The following is a 13,569-nucleotide window of genomic DNA, read 5'->3' on the forward strand; positions in this document are numbered from 1 at the left end:
AAAAATCATGAAAGAGCAAAAAAAAGAATGGCATTAAAATAAAATTAGATGCAAGGAGGTGGAGGAAATGGGAATGATTTTCCGGGTTTCCGCCATGAATGAATGGATAGTAAATTAACCAAGATAACAGAGAAAGAGCAGATGGTAACGGACAACACATTAATGTCAGACATATCGAGCTTAAAACAGATATATCTAATTAGTAGTCAGATATATGGGACAGGAAATATCTGACCTGAAAATTCAGATTTGAGAAGTAGTGTTGTTAATGCCACAGAAACAGATGAGCGTGTGCTCCAAGCATCTATCACCATGTATGTAGAAAAGCACTCCAAAACCTGATGGCTTAAAAGCAATCATTTATTTTGTTCATATGTCCCCAAGCTCATCTCTGGTCCACACTGCATTAATGGGGCATTTCAACTGAAGGGTGAAGGTTCCACTTTAAAGATGGCTCATTCATTGTCTAGCAAGCTGTTGCCAACTCATGAGCTCAGCCAGAACTGTCAGCTTCAATTCCTCTTCACATGACTTCTCCTCAGGCTTAATTTCACAGCAAAGTAAGCTGGGTTTCAGGAAGGAGCAATCAAAGACAGCAAGGTAGAAACCCATGGCATTTTGTGACACATAGCCTCAGATGTCACATATCATCATTTTGGCCTTATTTTACCGGTCATGGTAATCTCAAGAGGCCAATCATGTTCAAGGAGAGAGGACAAAGACTGCACCACTGGATAGGCTGGTGATAAGGGCACATGATAAGATTTTAGGGAATGGAGAGTTCTTAATGCCACCTTTGGAAAATGTAATTAAAAGTCTGACGGGATAAGGCATGGGAACAGGGCTCAGAGAAAGGAGTGACTGTTCTGCAAGTGAGACAGATGTGCACTGTTGTAGTCAGTGGTCTGTTCTCTGGCTACAACTGCCACCCCTATCACAAGGAAATCACGCTTCTCTTCCAAGATTCCCAAGGCTCACCCCATCAGACTTTGAGATCAATGCAAACTCGTAAGATTGCATCATCTACGTTCAGGTCAGGTATAGAAGAGGTACCTTTAATGTGGTCTCTTGCATACAGCTCCTTGGGAACTGTTCCTCTTAATTTGAAAAACTTAATAAATTATTTGTCTCCAGTTACATTCTCAACAGACAGTGATGGAACAGGCCTAAGATAACCATTATATACACTCCTATTAGAAAGAGGAGAAAGTCAGGAAACTAAAAATAGAATTACCATTTGACCCAGCAATCCCACTTCTGGGCATCAATCCAGAGAAAACCAAGACTCAAGAAGACATATGTACTCCAATGGTCACTGCAGCACTATACACAATAGCCAAGACATGGAAACTACCTAAATGTCCATCGACAGAGGAGTGGAAAAGAAGATGTGGTACATATACACAATGGAGTATTACTCTGCCATTAAAATGAAAGAAATAACAGCATTTGCAGCAACATGGATGGACCTAGAATTATCTTGCTAAGTGAAGTCAGACAGACAATGAGACACCAACATCAAATGCTATCACTTACATGTGGAATCGAAAAAAAGGACACTATGAACTTCTTTGCAGAACAGTTACTGACTCACAGACTTTGAAAAACTTGTGGTTTCCAAATGAGACAGGTTGGGGGGTGAGGGGATGCACTGGGGGTTTGGGATAGAAATGCTATAAAACTGGGTTGTGATGATCATTGTACATCTACAAATGTAAAAAGAAAAGAAAAAAGAAAGGGGAGAAAGTGAAAGCACACAATAGTCACCCGCACACAAGGATTCTGAAACCTACCCAGGCATATGTTGCCAGTTTCTTGATTAGGGCCCAGTCCTACTCCCTAAGGGTTGTTCTCTCAGGATCCTGGTCTGCCTGCCAACTCAGCCTTTCTTATTTATGAAAAAGAGGAGCCTGTGTTTGTAGCTGAGTAGATTTCTCAGCCATTTCTTATCCATAGAATATAGGGGTCCAAAGACCCCTTTTCATTTTGTGCTTGTTTCTGTCCCTTTCCATACAAGCTGATATAATTCTTTTAAAAACCTGTGGTTCCTTAATTGTAAAGTTATAATCCATTTTATCAGACAAAAGACAGAATCATAAATATCTCTGATAGGCAGAAAAAGTAATAGAGTAGTACCAAAAAACTGCTAATAGTACCATTAATATTACTAATAATTGTATATATCTATAAAAATATTTAGATATATTTTATATAATTAGTATAAAATATACATAAATGACAGAAGCATTCATAATAGGAGTGAAATTACCAAATTTTTTCTCAAATTTGTGTATTTCTATTAAATTACTTAGAAATTTTCAAAAAAACTTATAAGAAAAAAAAGGATTATAAGATACGGCCATGAACCATTATACACCAACAAGTTAGATAAACTAGAAGAAATGGATAAATTCCCATAAACATACACCTACCAAGACTGAATCAAGAAGAACAGAAAATCTGAACAGATAACTAGTAAGGAGATTGAATCAGTAATCAAAAATGTCCTCACACAGAAAAGTTCTAAAGATCTGTTGAACAACAATGTGCATACAGTTAACAATATTGTTTTATATACTTAAAATTGTGAAAAGGATAAGTTTATGCTATGCATTTTTTGCCACATTAAAAAAAAAGATTCAGACAACAATATCAGGAGCCAACACCTTGCTATATATTATTGTACACTGCCACATGAGCCCTCAAAGAATAATAAAAGCTAAAAGAATAAATCATAATAGCATCTTTCTAATTACCAATATAAAAGAGTAAGCTTGAAGTTTCTGCTGCGGCTTAGCAGAAACGAAGAATCTGACTAGTATCCATGAGAGCACAGGCCTCCGTGGGTTAAGGATCTGGCATTGCCATGAGTTGTGGTGTAGGTTGCAGACATGGCTCAGATCCCAAATGCTGTGACTGTGGCATAGGTCAGGGGCTACAGCTCTGGTTCAACCCCTAGCCTGGGAACCTGCATATGCCACATGTGTGGCCCTAAAAAAAACAAAAAAATAAAATAAAAATTAAAAATAAAAGAGTAAGCTTAATTTAATTCAAGTGTCCTGGATCAGTCTGAGACAGAGAGCTATCTCAAATGCACAAAGAAAATAAAGTTTACAGAAAAATGACTATATAATAATTTTAACCATTTTAAATACTTTATCAGTTATCTGTACTTGAAGATTCTTCCTAGTATTCAGATAAAAAGTTTCTATCAGAATAAACTATCATAGAGAAAATCATAAGCATTCCAAAACATCTTCGGTATTAGCCAATGGGACAATAACTGAACCATTTTCCCATCTGTCTTCATTGCTGGGAACCTTCGGAATGCATCTACAGTAACTCCATGACTGACCAAATCTCATTTAATCAATTTAAGATTGAAATTACTTAAAATTTCTGAGTTTAAGATTTATTTCCAGTTTTTTGGGTTAAAATGACATTCCTGAGTCATGATTACAAGATGCAGTTGTGTTATATATTTACAGTAATTAAATGTTCAAGTACCCTATCTACTTAACACCCACACAAACACACACACAAACCCCCAACCTGCATCTATTTTCATATGCTTGGAAGTGAAATAATGCATGTAATTGCAATTATCATGCAGCCAAAACTTACCAACAAGTCTGAATTCCTGTTTCTATTTTTATTAATGTTTATAAATAATGTAAACACATGAAATTATTTTAGATTCTGGACCCAGGAGCCTTGGCTAGTTTACAAAGCATCTTACTAACCATACAAAACCCAACCATTATTGAACTTCGAAGGCTTGTATATAGATTGACAACAAAGGAAGAATGGAAACAGTGATGACAGGGGGGAAATAACCATCAATGGGCTATGAGAAAATAAGAATATAGTAAGAAACACTGATTCAAAGTAAACGACTACAAAGTCTTGTAGGTAAGAACTTGTAAGTAATTAAATTTAGGTACTAACTTTCAGTATGTCATTATCCTCTTCTAGTTTAACTATACCATCAAAAGGCATAACCCATTTACATCAAATCTTGGTCTAAGAGGTGTTTCCTATAAAAGTGCTCAGTCTCATTTTGTTTTTTACCCTCCAGTATATTCTGTGACAACAAAAACAACCTCAAATACTGATATAGCCAAATTATTTAAAGGACCAAAACATTAAAGTGGCCAAACTAGCTCAGAACCCTTCCCACTCCACAAGGGCAAACCTTAGCCAATCCACCAAGAATCTCAAGAAATCTTTCCAGGCTCTCTGTCCTTTTCTGCACTGTACTCTCGTTTGCTCAGTTCTGATATATAAAAGATGTATAAAAGTCCATCTATCTGTGCTTCTTGACTTTCAAGCCTTTCAAGGTTGACACCAAGGTTTAGAACCTCAGCATGGGTCTCCAATCCATCACTGATCTTCAGTCTTCCCTTTCAGCTCTTTCTTGGCTCCACGCTACCAGCCATTCCTACCCATCCCTTTGTTTACCCAAGCTTTTGGAACCTCTGCCTGAATCCTACATCCCCTTCCCTAGTTAGTTAGGAAAAAAGAGTTCAAACAAATGAGGTGCTAAAGCAATGATACACTATGCATCATTTTGTGAGTGTTGAAAGGAACCCCACTTCAGAAGGGACTTTGAATGTCAAATTAATAATCCCTTCTAGTGAACAGTGGCTTACAGCAGGGTTGCTTACATTGCACAATTTCAGGAAGCAAGTCACATTGCTGTTTATAAAATGTCTGTTTCAGGGGCTACCATTCACAGAGAATACAATATAAAGGGTGCCCTTAAGGAGTTCCCATTGTGGCTCAGCGGAAATAAACCAGACTACTATCCGTGAAGATGTAGATTCGATCCCCAGCCCCACTCAGTGGGTTAAGGATCTTGCATGGACATGAGCTGTGATGTAAGTCACAGACGCAGCTCAGATCCCATGTGGCTGTGGCTGTGGCGTAGGCCGGTGGCTGCAGCTCCGATTTGACCCCTAGCCTGGGAACTTCCACATGCCGTGGGTGCGGCCCTAAAAAGAACAACAACAATGAAAAACGGTGCCCTTGACTTTTTGCCACGTTGTGGCTTCAAGTGAAGCCATACTTAAGTGAATACCAAGTCATTATGAAATCTCCAAAGCTTTATTTTCAAAACTAATAATACATAATTCTCGGTAAGTTTAGTAGAGTGATATGAGATCAGAGAATCTCCCTCATTATCTATCTGAAAAAACAAAAACAAAACAGTTTTAAAACACAGCAAAAGAAAATTCATGAGCAGAAACAAGAGGTACAATATTTAAGCCAGAATGTTGTAGCCTCAGAGTTGTAGTAACACATAGGATGAGTCCTAGTCCTGCCTCCAGTACTGGTGAGGAATTCCTAGGTGGTACAGTAGAAACAAATCTGACTAGTATCTATGAGGATGCGGGTTCCATCCTTGGCCTTGCTCAGTGGGTTGGGGATCTGGCATTGCCATAAGCTGTGGTATAGGTTGCAGACACGGTTCGGATCCTGTGTTGCTGTGGCTGTGGTGTAGGCCAGCAGCTGTAGCTCTGATTTATTCTCTAGCCTGGGAACTTCCATATGCCTCTGGTGCAGCCCTAAAAGAGCAAACAACGAAAAAACAAACAAACAAACAAACAAAAAAACTGTACTGGAGAGTAGACAAAATCCTGAGCATTCCTGATAATATCTCAATATAGGAAGAAAAGGAAATGAATACGGAGAGAAATGATGAAGCAGTATATAATGAACTGATATCTTCCTTGGGGCTCTGTGGTGAAATGGAAGATCAAAAAATTCAGAGGGTATTCTTCCCAATGGAAATAAGATAAATGCACCCCCACAACGTGAAAGGAAAGGAAAAAAGACCAATAGGCTGCTTTTTTTTCCAGGTTGTTTGAAGCCAAAATCCAACCAAACAAAACCAATCAAAATAAAGAACTCAGGAATGAAGCCAGTAAAACTAAGACTGATGAGCTATGAATCTATTTAAATGTGGAAGCAAGGCTTTTTTTTTTAAAGTGGGAGTTTTGCAAGTCCATGATTTTCTTTTCTGTGGAAAGGTTCATTTGTGCTGTATATTAGATTCCAGATATAAGTGAAATCATATGGTATTTGTCTTTCTCTTTCTGACTTACTTCACCCAGAATGACAGTCTCTAGTTGCATCCATGTTGCTGCAAATGGCATTATTTTGTTATTTTTTATGGCTGAGTACCATGCTGTACAGTAAGGAAAAAAAATAATCTATTGGGGAAATAAATTTTTAAAAAAAGAAACAAAAACAAACAAAAAAAGTGAGAATTTTGGTTTTAGAACACAATATAAACATCATAGCCTTAACAATGTAAAATTATACAAAACTAAAATCAGGAAGGTAAGAGGGGCTGAGATGGAAATAAATGTGTGAAATTAATTTTCTCATCTTTCACAGCAAGGACTAAACCAGTATCATCTAAGACAGAAACACGTAGGGGGTTGTTTGGGGGGGGGGTTGTGGTTTTTTTTCTTCTTCTTTTTAGGGCCTTACCTGTGGCATATGGAAGTTCCTGAGCTAGGAGTCAAATCAGAGCTACAGCTGCCAGCCTACACCACAGCAACTCGGAATCCAAGCCACCTGTGCAACCTACACCAGAGCTTACAGCAATGCCAGATCCTTAATCCACTGACTGAGGCCAGGGATCGAATCTGCATTCTCATGGATACCAGTCAGGGTCTTAACCTCCTGAGCCACAACAAGAGCTCCAGAAACATGCAGTTTTTTTTAAATAACAATTTTCATTTCCTCATGTTTTTCACAATCATTTCTACACTTTAGATAATATTTCTGAAAGATCTCTCTTATGATGAAGAAACAATTTCTCAAAAGTTCCATAATTCCTCTAGTTCCGCATCAGTTTTTATTTTATTAAACTCAAGTAAGATTAAATATAATGCTTCTTACTATAAAGTAGCTCATGCAATATACGGCCATTTATCCATTCATCCATCTATCTATATACTGCATGGATGCAGAGATGACCGGTGTGCATCTAACAGTTTATTTCTAAGTAAGAGAGCATACTCAATGGCATGTGTTCAGGACAACCCTTCAAACCTTAGGAGAGAAAAGTTTGCAGATCACCTACTAACTCTGTAAAATTCCTTCAGACTAACACTATAGGTGCCCACATTTATGAACTTTAAAAACAAGGATCAAAACATTCACAAAAGAGGTCTTTTCTTAACCTATGATGTCATCTTTGTGATCTTACAAGGGTCACAGTTTATTTTAAATTCTACCACAGAATATTTCCACAGCTAATTATAAGTACCATTATAATTACACAACGCTATATTTGGGTTTCGAAATAATACTCCAAGGCCTTAAAATATCATTTTTGTATACATATAGCTCATACAACTCAATAATAGCAACAACAACAACAAAAAGAAACCCAAAGAATGGGCAGAACACCTAAATAGACATTTCTCCAAAGAAGAAATACAGATGGGCAGCAGTCACATGAAAAGATGCTCAACATCACTAATTATTAGAGAAATGCAAATCAAAACTCCAGTGAGGTACCACCTCACACCTGTTATGGCCATCATTAAAACATCTATAAATAATAAATGCGTGAGAGTGTGTGGAGAAAAGGGAACCCTCCTACACTGTTGCTGAGAATGTAAGTTGCTACAGCCACTATGGAAAACAATATGTAAGTTCCTCAGAAAACTAAATATGGAACTACCATATGACCCAGTAATTCCACTCCTAGGTATATATCCAGACAAAACTATAATTCAAGAAGATACATTCACCCCTGTGTTCACAGTAGCACTATTCACAATAGCCAAGACATTGAAAAAAACCCAAATGTTCATCAACAGAGGAATGGATAAAGAAGATGTGGCACATGTACACAATGGAATACCACTCAGCCTACTAAGAAAGAATGAAATAATGCCATTTGCGGTGACATGTAAGCAACTAGAGATTCTCATGCTAAGTATAAAGTACATCAGAAAGAGAAATACCATATATCACTAATATGTGGAATCTAAAACATGCACACATGAACTTATCTACAAAACTTTTTAGAAACACACAGAGAGAACACACTTGTGCTTGCCAAGGGGTGGCAGGGGGAGAGATGGATTGGGAGTTTGGGATCAGCAGATGTATACTATTTTATAAAGAATGGATAAATAACAAAGTCCTACTGTATAGCACAGGGAACTATATTCTATATCCCATAATAAACTATAATGGAAAGGAATATGAAAAATTATATATATACACACACACACACATATAACTGAACCACTCTGCTGTACACTAGAAACTAATACATTATAAATCAACTATACTTTCATAAAATAAATTATGAACATATAGTCTATTTACTATTCCACCTTTAAGAAAATACTACTCCTCAGTCTGCCTAAATGAAATAAATATGTTCAAGGAAAAAAGATAGAACTCACCTAAGTAAAATACATATCTAGGAATCAAAACAATAAATACTGTATATGAATCATTTAATATATTTAAATAAAACACATACCAGCAGAGGTGCTTCCATTGTTTTAATAAATTGATGGATGTTCAGTGTAGTCAATGACTGTTCCATTAGTGTTCTCTTACATTGCTGAGTCAAGTCCAAGACTGGTTTACAATGAAAAAAGTAGAGATGTGCATATTCTATATCTTCAGTGCTGCAAATCAAAAATCAGGGACAGACCCACTTGAAGTTCAATATGTGATCCTTCTATCATGCAGAAAGACATAACAAATCTCTTTGCCCTAAGTCTCATGCTTTTGAATCATTCTTTTGGTAAAAGCCTAAAACAGTATAACAAAATAAAATGGACATAGCAAAAAAAAGGATATAAGAAATTTTTGAATTGTATAAGCAAGTTTTTTTTTTTTTGCTAAACTCTTTCATAAGGTAGCTTCTAAATTAGGTTAGAGACAGGTCTACACTTTTTTTTTAGATAAAAGACTGTAACCTTGAGAACAATGAGATTATTTTAAAATTATAGTTGCTTTTCTACAGCTATGCTAAAATAAAGCTTTGTAACACAAATTTTCTAGGTTTAATTTAAACCCAAATCTGTTTTGAATAAACTTCAGCCAAAACATGCCTTAAGATAGAAACCATGTGACACTTTGTGGGAGTTTGTGAGTTTGTATCTGAAATATTACAAAACTCAGCAAATATGGCTTATAATTTTAGTTTTGGCATTCCCTTCCATATGAGAATTAAAAGATAAACTTATAGTGAGTGAGAATGGTTTGCCAAAATTAAAATAGCATTTTATAAATCTCCATATGGCATTAGTAAAGTTTGGCAAAAATACTCCAAATTCTTATTTTTACAATGTTATTTTAATTCTTGATACATGCTTAAACTGAGCTCCAAGATTCATTGATTTCAAACATAATTACAAGTTAATTTCTAACAGATTCAATGATTAATGATCACTCATTTGTGGCTCAGCAGTAATGAACCCGACTTCTACCCATGAGGATGCGTGTTTGATCCCTGGCCTCCCTCAGCTGGTTAAGGATCCAGCGTTGCCATGGGCTATGGTATTGGTCACATATGTGGCTCACATCTGGTATTGCTATGGCTGGAGTGTAGGCTGGCAGCTGCAGCTCTGACTCGACCTCTAGCCTAGGAACTTCCATATGCTGAGGGTACAGCCCTAAAAAGCAAAAAAAAAAAAAAAAAAAAAAAAAAGATTATTTAATGCCTCCTATGTTAGGTCCTGTGCTAAATATAAAAGACTAAGATAAATAAGATAACTCAAGTTCTTGAAGGGCTGAGGCATTTAGTAAAAAGGACAAGTATTTAGTAAAAAATTAAAATGTAGTTTGTAAGTGCAATAATATACAAAGTGCTCTGAGAAACAAAGAAATATTTCATTCTGCCTCAAGGTGGGGAGGAGAAGGAAGGAAAGGGAAAGGGAGATCATCTCATAGAGATTAAAAGCAGTAAAAGAGAATGACTTCTTCAAAAAGAGAAGACAAATGGATATTTCAAACAAGAGGACCTATATAGCCAAGACCCAAACAAAGTACAGAACTTTTTGAGGGGAACCGTATAAATAGTCACATATTGCTGAAAGGAGAGTGTTGGACAGCAAGAGGAACCAGCTGAGACTTGATCATGTATCATTCCTTGTGTCCCTCTGTACTAAGGGGAAGAAAAACTTTAAGCCTCAGTTGCCCAACCAGTCAAAAGAACGCCTCTGCCTAAAATTACAAGCTAGAAACTAGACAAGAAAATTAAACATGTTCAAAACTGTTCTGAGGAGTTCCTGTCGTGGCGCAGCAGAAACAAATCCAACTAGGAACCATGAGGTTGTGGGTTTGATCCCTGGCCCCACTCAGCAGGTTAAGGATCTGGTATTGCCGTGAGCTGTGGTGTAGGTCTTAGACGCGGCTCAGATCCCGCGTTGCTGTGGCTGTGGTGTAAGGCCAGCAGCTATAGCTCCAATTCTACCCCTAGCCTGGGAACCTCCATATGCTGTGGGTGCGGCCCTAAAAAGAAAAACAAAAAAAACAAAAACTGTTCTCAAATATATTGAGGATTTTTCTGGTATCATAACTTAGAGAACTCTCAGAAAGAATCTCTTGGGCTAGTTATGAAAGTTATTATTTTATCACCTATCCAATCACTATGGCAGATCTATTCCTAAAATACACCTGGCCACTCAAGGGATCACATCTTGTGGCTTATCCAGATTGTCTTCCTTCACCTTCCTTTAACATCACTTCTGTATATTTAAGTTCCTATTTGTACAGCAGATGATAGTAATGAAGAGGATTTAGGGTTTCATTTATATATTCACAGCTGCTTCTGATTCCTCTCAGATAAGCCCCTGCTGTGAGAGTATGAGGGAAATAATGAATAAGTAATGTGAAACAAGTGAACTTAAAATTGTTACCTTACACTTCTTATACATACCCAATACTTTCCAAAAGGGAAATTTCTGTGGTTAAGACAAATTGGTACGTGGTCCCATACACAAAAGCAGCTTCCATGACTGCTCTGTGCTCTGAAGAAGAGAAGGGAGTTGGGGGAGAGGAGTTAGTTTGTATGACTCTATTCTGAATACTGACCTACATCCTTATAGACTCTATTGTGTTGAAAGAAAAATCTTTTGCAGGGAGCCCAGTTGGGAAAATGCAGGCAGTTTAAGAAGTTAGGAAAAGTCCACTCTATTCCAAGAAAGAGGAGAGCGAAGACGGAGTTGAAAATGAGTTATATTTGGGAATATATGACAAATCTGTGAAGTCATAGGGAAGAAAATATGAATTCACCACACGACTTTCATACATTACATTTGTAAATATGTCTGTATACTATTTGGGCTTAAATTTTTTATTCAAATGTATTCTTATACACAGTTTAAAGAGACAGTTCTACAAGGTGTTTGAAGAAAGTCAACAGTTCACCTACCCCTGACCTCATTTTCAATTCCCAAGGGACAACTCCTTTCAACTCATCTGTATTTACCTCCAAGTCTCTAAATGACATCCTCCTACTCTTAATTCCTGATTTTTTTTTTTTTTTGGTGTTAGTATTATCTACTGACTTCCCACTCTGGAAGATGATAAACTAGCTCCCCTTTCTGAAACCCTGCTCCAGAAATGTACATGACTTTATCCCCTTGACTTTCCCAATACAGTCCTAAATTTTATTAGATCAATAGTCAGTATTTACATTGTTAGGACTCACTATTTCCTTTTGAAAGTTTTTTTCACTGTTTTAAAATTTTTGCTTAGCTTTGCTGCTAATTTATTCCTAAATTCTTCCACAACTGTCTAACCCTCTCAATACTTCAAATACACCAGGCACACTATCAATTCCCTCTTATAGCAGACATTTCAGCAGAGCCTTCTGATTTGCTCCAGCGTGGACTCTGCTACTTGCCCTCCTGCACAGCTTTCATCCTGGGAACCCATTTCATCATTATTCTGGGCATTCTCTTATTCTCGCTCTTGTGTTGAGTACTTTGGCCTGTTACCCACATCTGTTTGATTCATTTGTTCTCTTATTCCCATTTTCAAGCACCTTCCTAGGAGAGGACATATGGAATTCACATTTTTTGAAACTGTATACTTCTCTAAGTGTCTTTATTTCTACTTCCCTAACTGTAGTTGTCTGCATACAGAATTCTAGGTTCAAGTCATTTTCCCAGAAAATTCTGAAAGCATTTTCTTCAGTTTCCAGGGCTGCAATTGAGAAGTTCAATGCCATTCCAATTCCTAATCCTTCCATTGCAGTATTTTTTCCCTCCTGGAAGAGTTTAGAACAGCCTTTGTTCCCAATGTTTTGAAATTCCAAAATGAGATGCTCTGGTGTGGCTGTAATTCATCCATTCTGCTGGGATTCTGCAGGTCTTTTCACTTTGGAAGCTCAAATCTTTCAGTTCTGGGAAAGTTTCTCAAAGTACTCTTTGAAGAGTCCTTCCTTTTCATATTTGTTTTTCCCTTTCTTCTCTCTGCCATTTCCAGGTCATAATTTTCCCCTCCAAGACCTAATATGCTACCACTTGAATCCCATGTCATCAAATTATTCAACTCACCACTCAGCCTTGGAGACATCTACCACCCAGCCAGGTTAATCCCCCTCCTTCCATTACAAATTTAGCTTCTGTCACACTGTCACACTGATACTTCTGCCACAATCCTTGGTGATTTTACCATCCCCACAGATGATCCCTACAAATCCTAGCCTTTTAGTTCCAGGTCTTCTAGAGAGGCTCCAGTGATCTCTCTTCAGCCCCACCTGAACCACTCACTACCATGATCTCATTCCAGGCCTTGTTATCACCAGTCGCTGCAAATCCCTCCCAAGTCTCAATGTCTAGCAACCCTCCTCAGCATACAGACACACAGACACACACACACACACACACACAGCCTTCCATCCCCAGGCCACTCTGTATAGCCCATGACCTTAACCCTCCAGGACGTACAGTCCTACCATTTTCACTGCCCTACACTCACCTTGGGTCCTCTCTTCCCTCCTTATACCTCATCTTAAATTCCATGGTTAATCTTTATCATCACTCCCCCGCCTGTCTGGTTAAAACACAATCTAGGTTAAATTAAATAATCTGCCTATTCTGTCCTTAAACCTATAATAGTGAATATAGCTGGGAAAAAAAAAAAAAAAACTCACTGGCATCACCATGCTAATGGTGTCACTTTAAATTACTGACATCAACTATTACTGCTGCCTAGCAACCATTCTTTATTTCCAGGTCTTCTAAAACAACTATTTCATCTCTTCTCTCCTCAAACTATCTGACGATTTCATTTCTAACTCATTGAGAAAACAGAACCAATTAAAAAAGCAAAAGTTCCCAGCACATATCTATCCACCCACCTAACTAAACTGATAGCTACAGTCTCTGGCTTTCCTCCCAATACCAGAGTTGAATTATCAGTGCCCCCAGCAAAGAACCTCCCCTCGCTCCCCTTGTTCACTAGATTCCATCTTCTCTTGTCTATGCAAAGATGTTGCTCCAGAAATCCTCCCTTCTTTTTCCGTTATGATGCATTTTCCTTTTTCTACTGGATCTTTCTTACCAACAAACA

General features: G+C 37.5%; 1 protein-coding gene across 6 annotated transcripts in view; it reads right to left on the reverse strand.

The window, feature by feature from the left end:
* TXNDC16 (thioredoxin domain containing 16) overlaps nt 1-13,569 on the reverse strand; it is a 99,446-nt gene that overhangs the window by 49,532 nt on the left and 36,345 nt on the right. For all 6 annotated transcript variants that reach the window (XM_021102004.1, XM_021102000.1, XM_021101990.1 and 3 more), the window contains 2 exons: nt 10,928-11,018; nt 8,519-8,669 (listed from right to left, as the gene is read on the reverse strand). In XM_021102004.1, coding sequence (XP_020957663.1) covers nt 8,519-8,669; nt 10,928-11,018 — 242 coding nt within the window. The remainder of the gene's footprint in view (nt 1-8,518; nt 8,670-10,927; nt 11,019-13,569) is intronic.

This window comes from Sus scrofa, chromosome 1 (assembly GCF_000003025.6).
Source record: "Sus scrofa isolate TJ Tabasco breed Duroc chromosome 1, Sscrofa11.1, whole genome shotgun sequence".
Lineage (NCBI taxonomy): Eukaryota > Metazoa > Chordata > Mammalia > Artiodactyla > Suidae > Sus > Sus scrofa.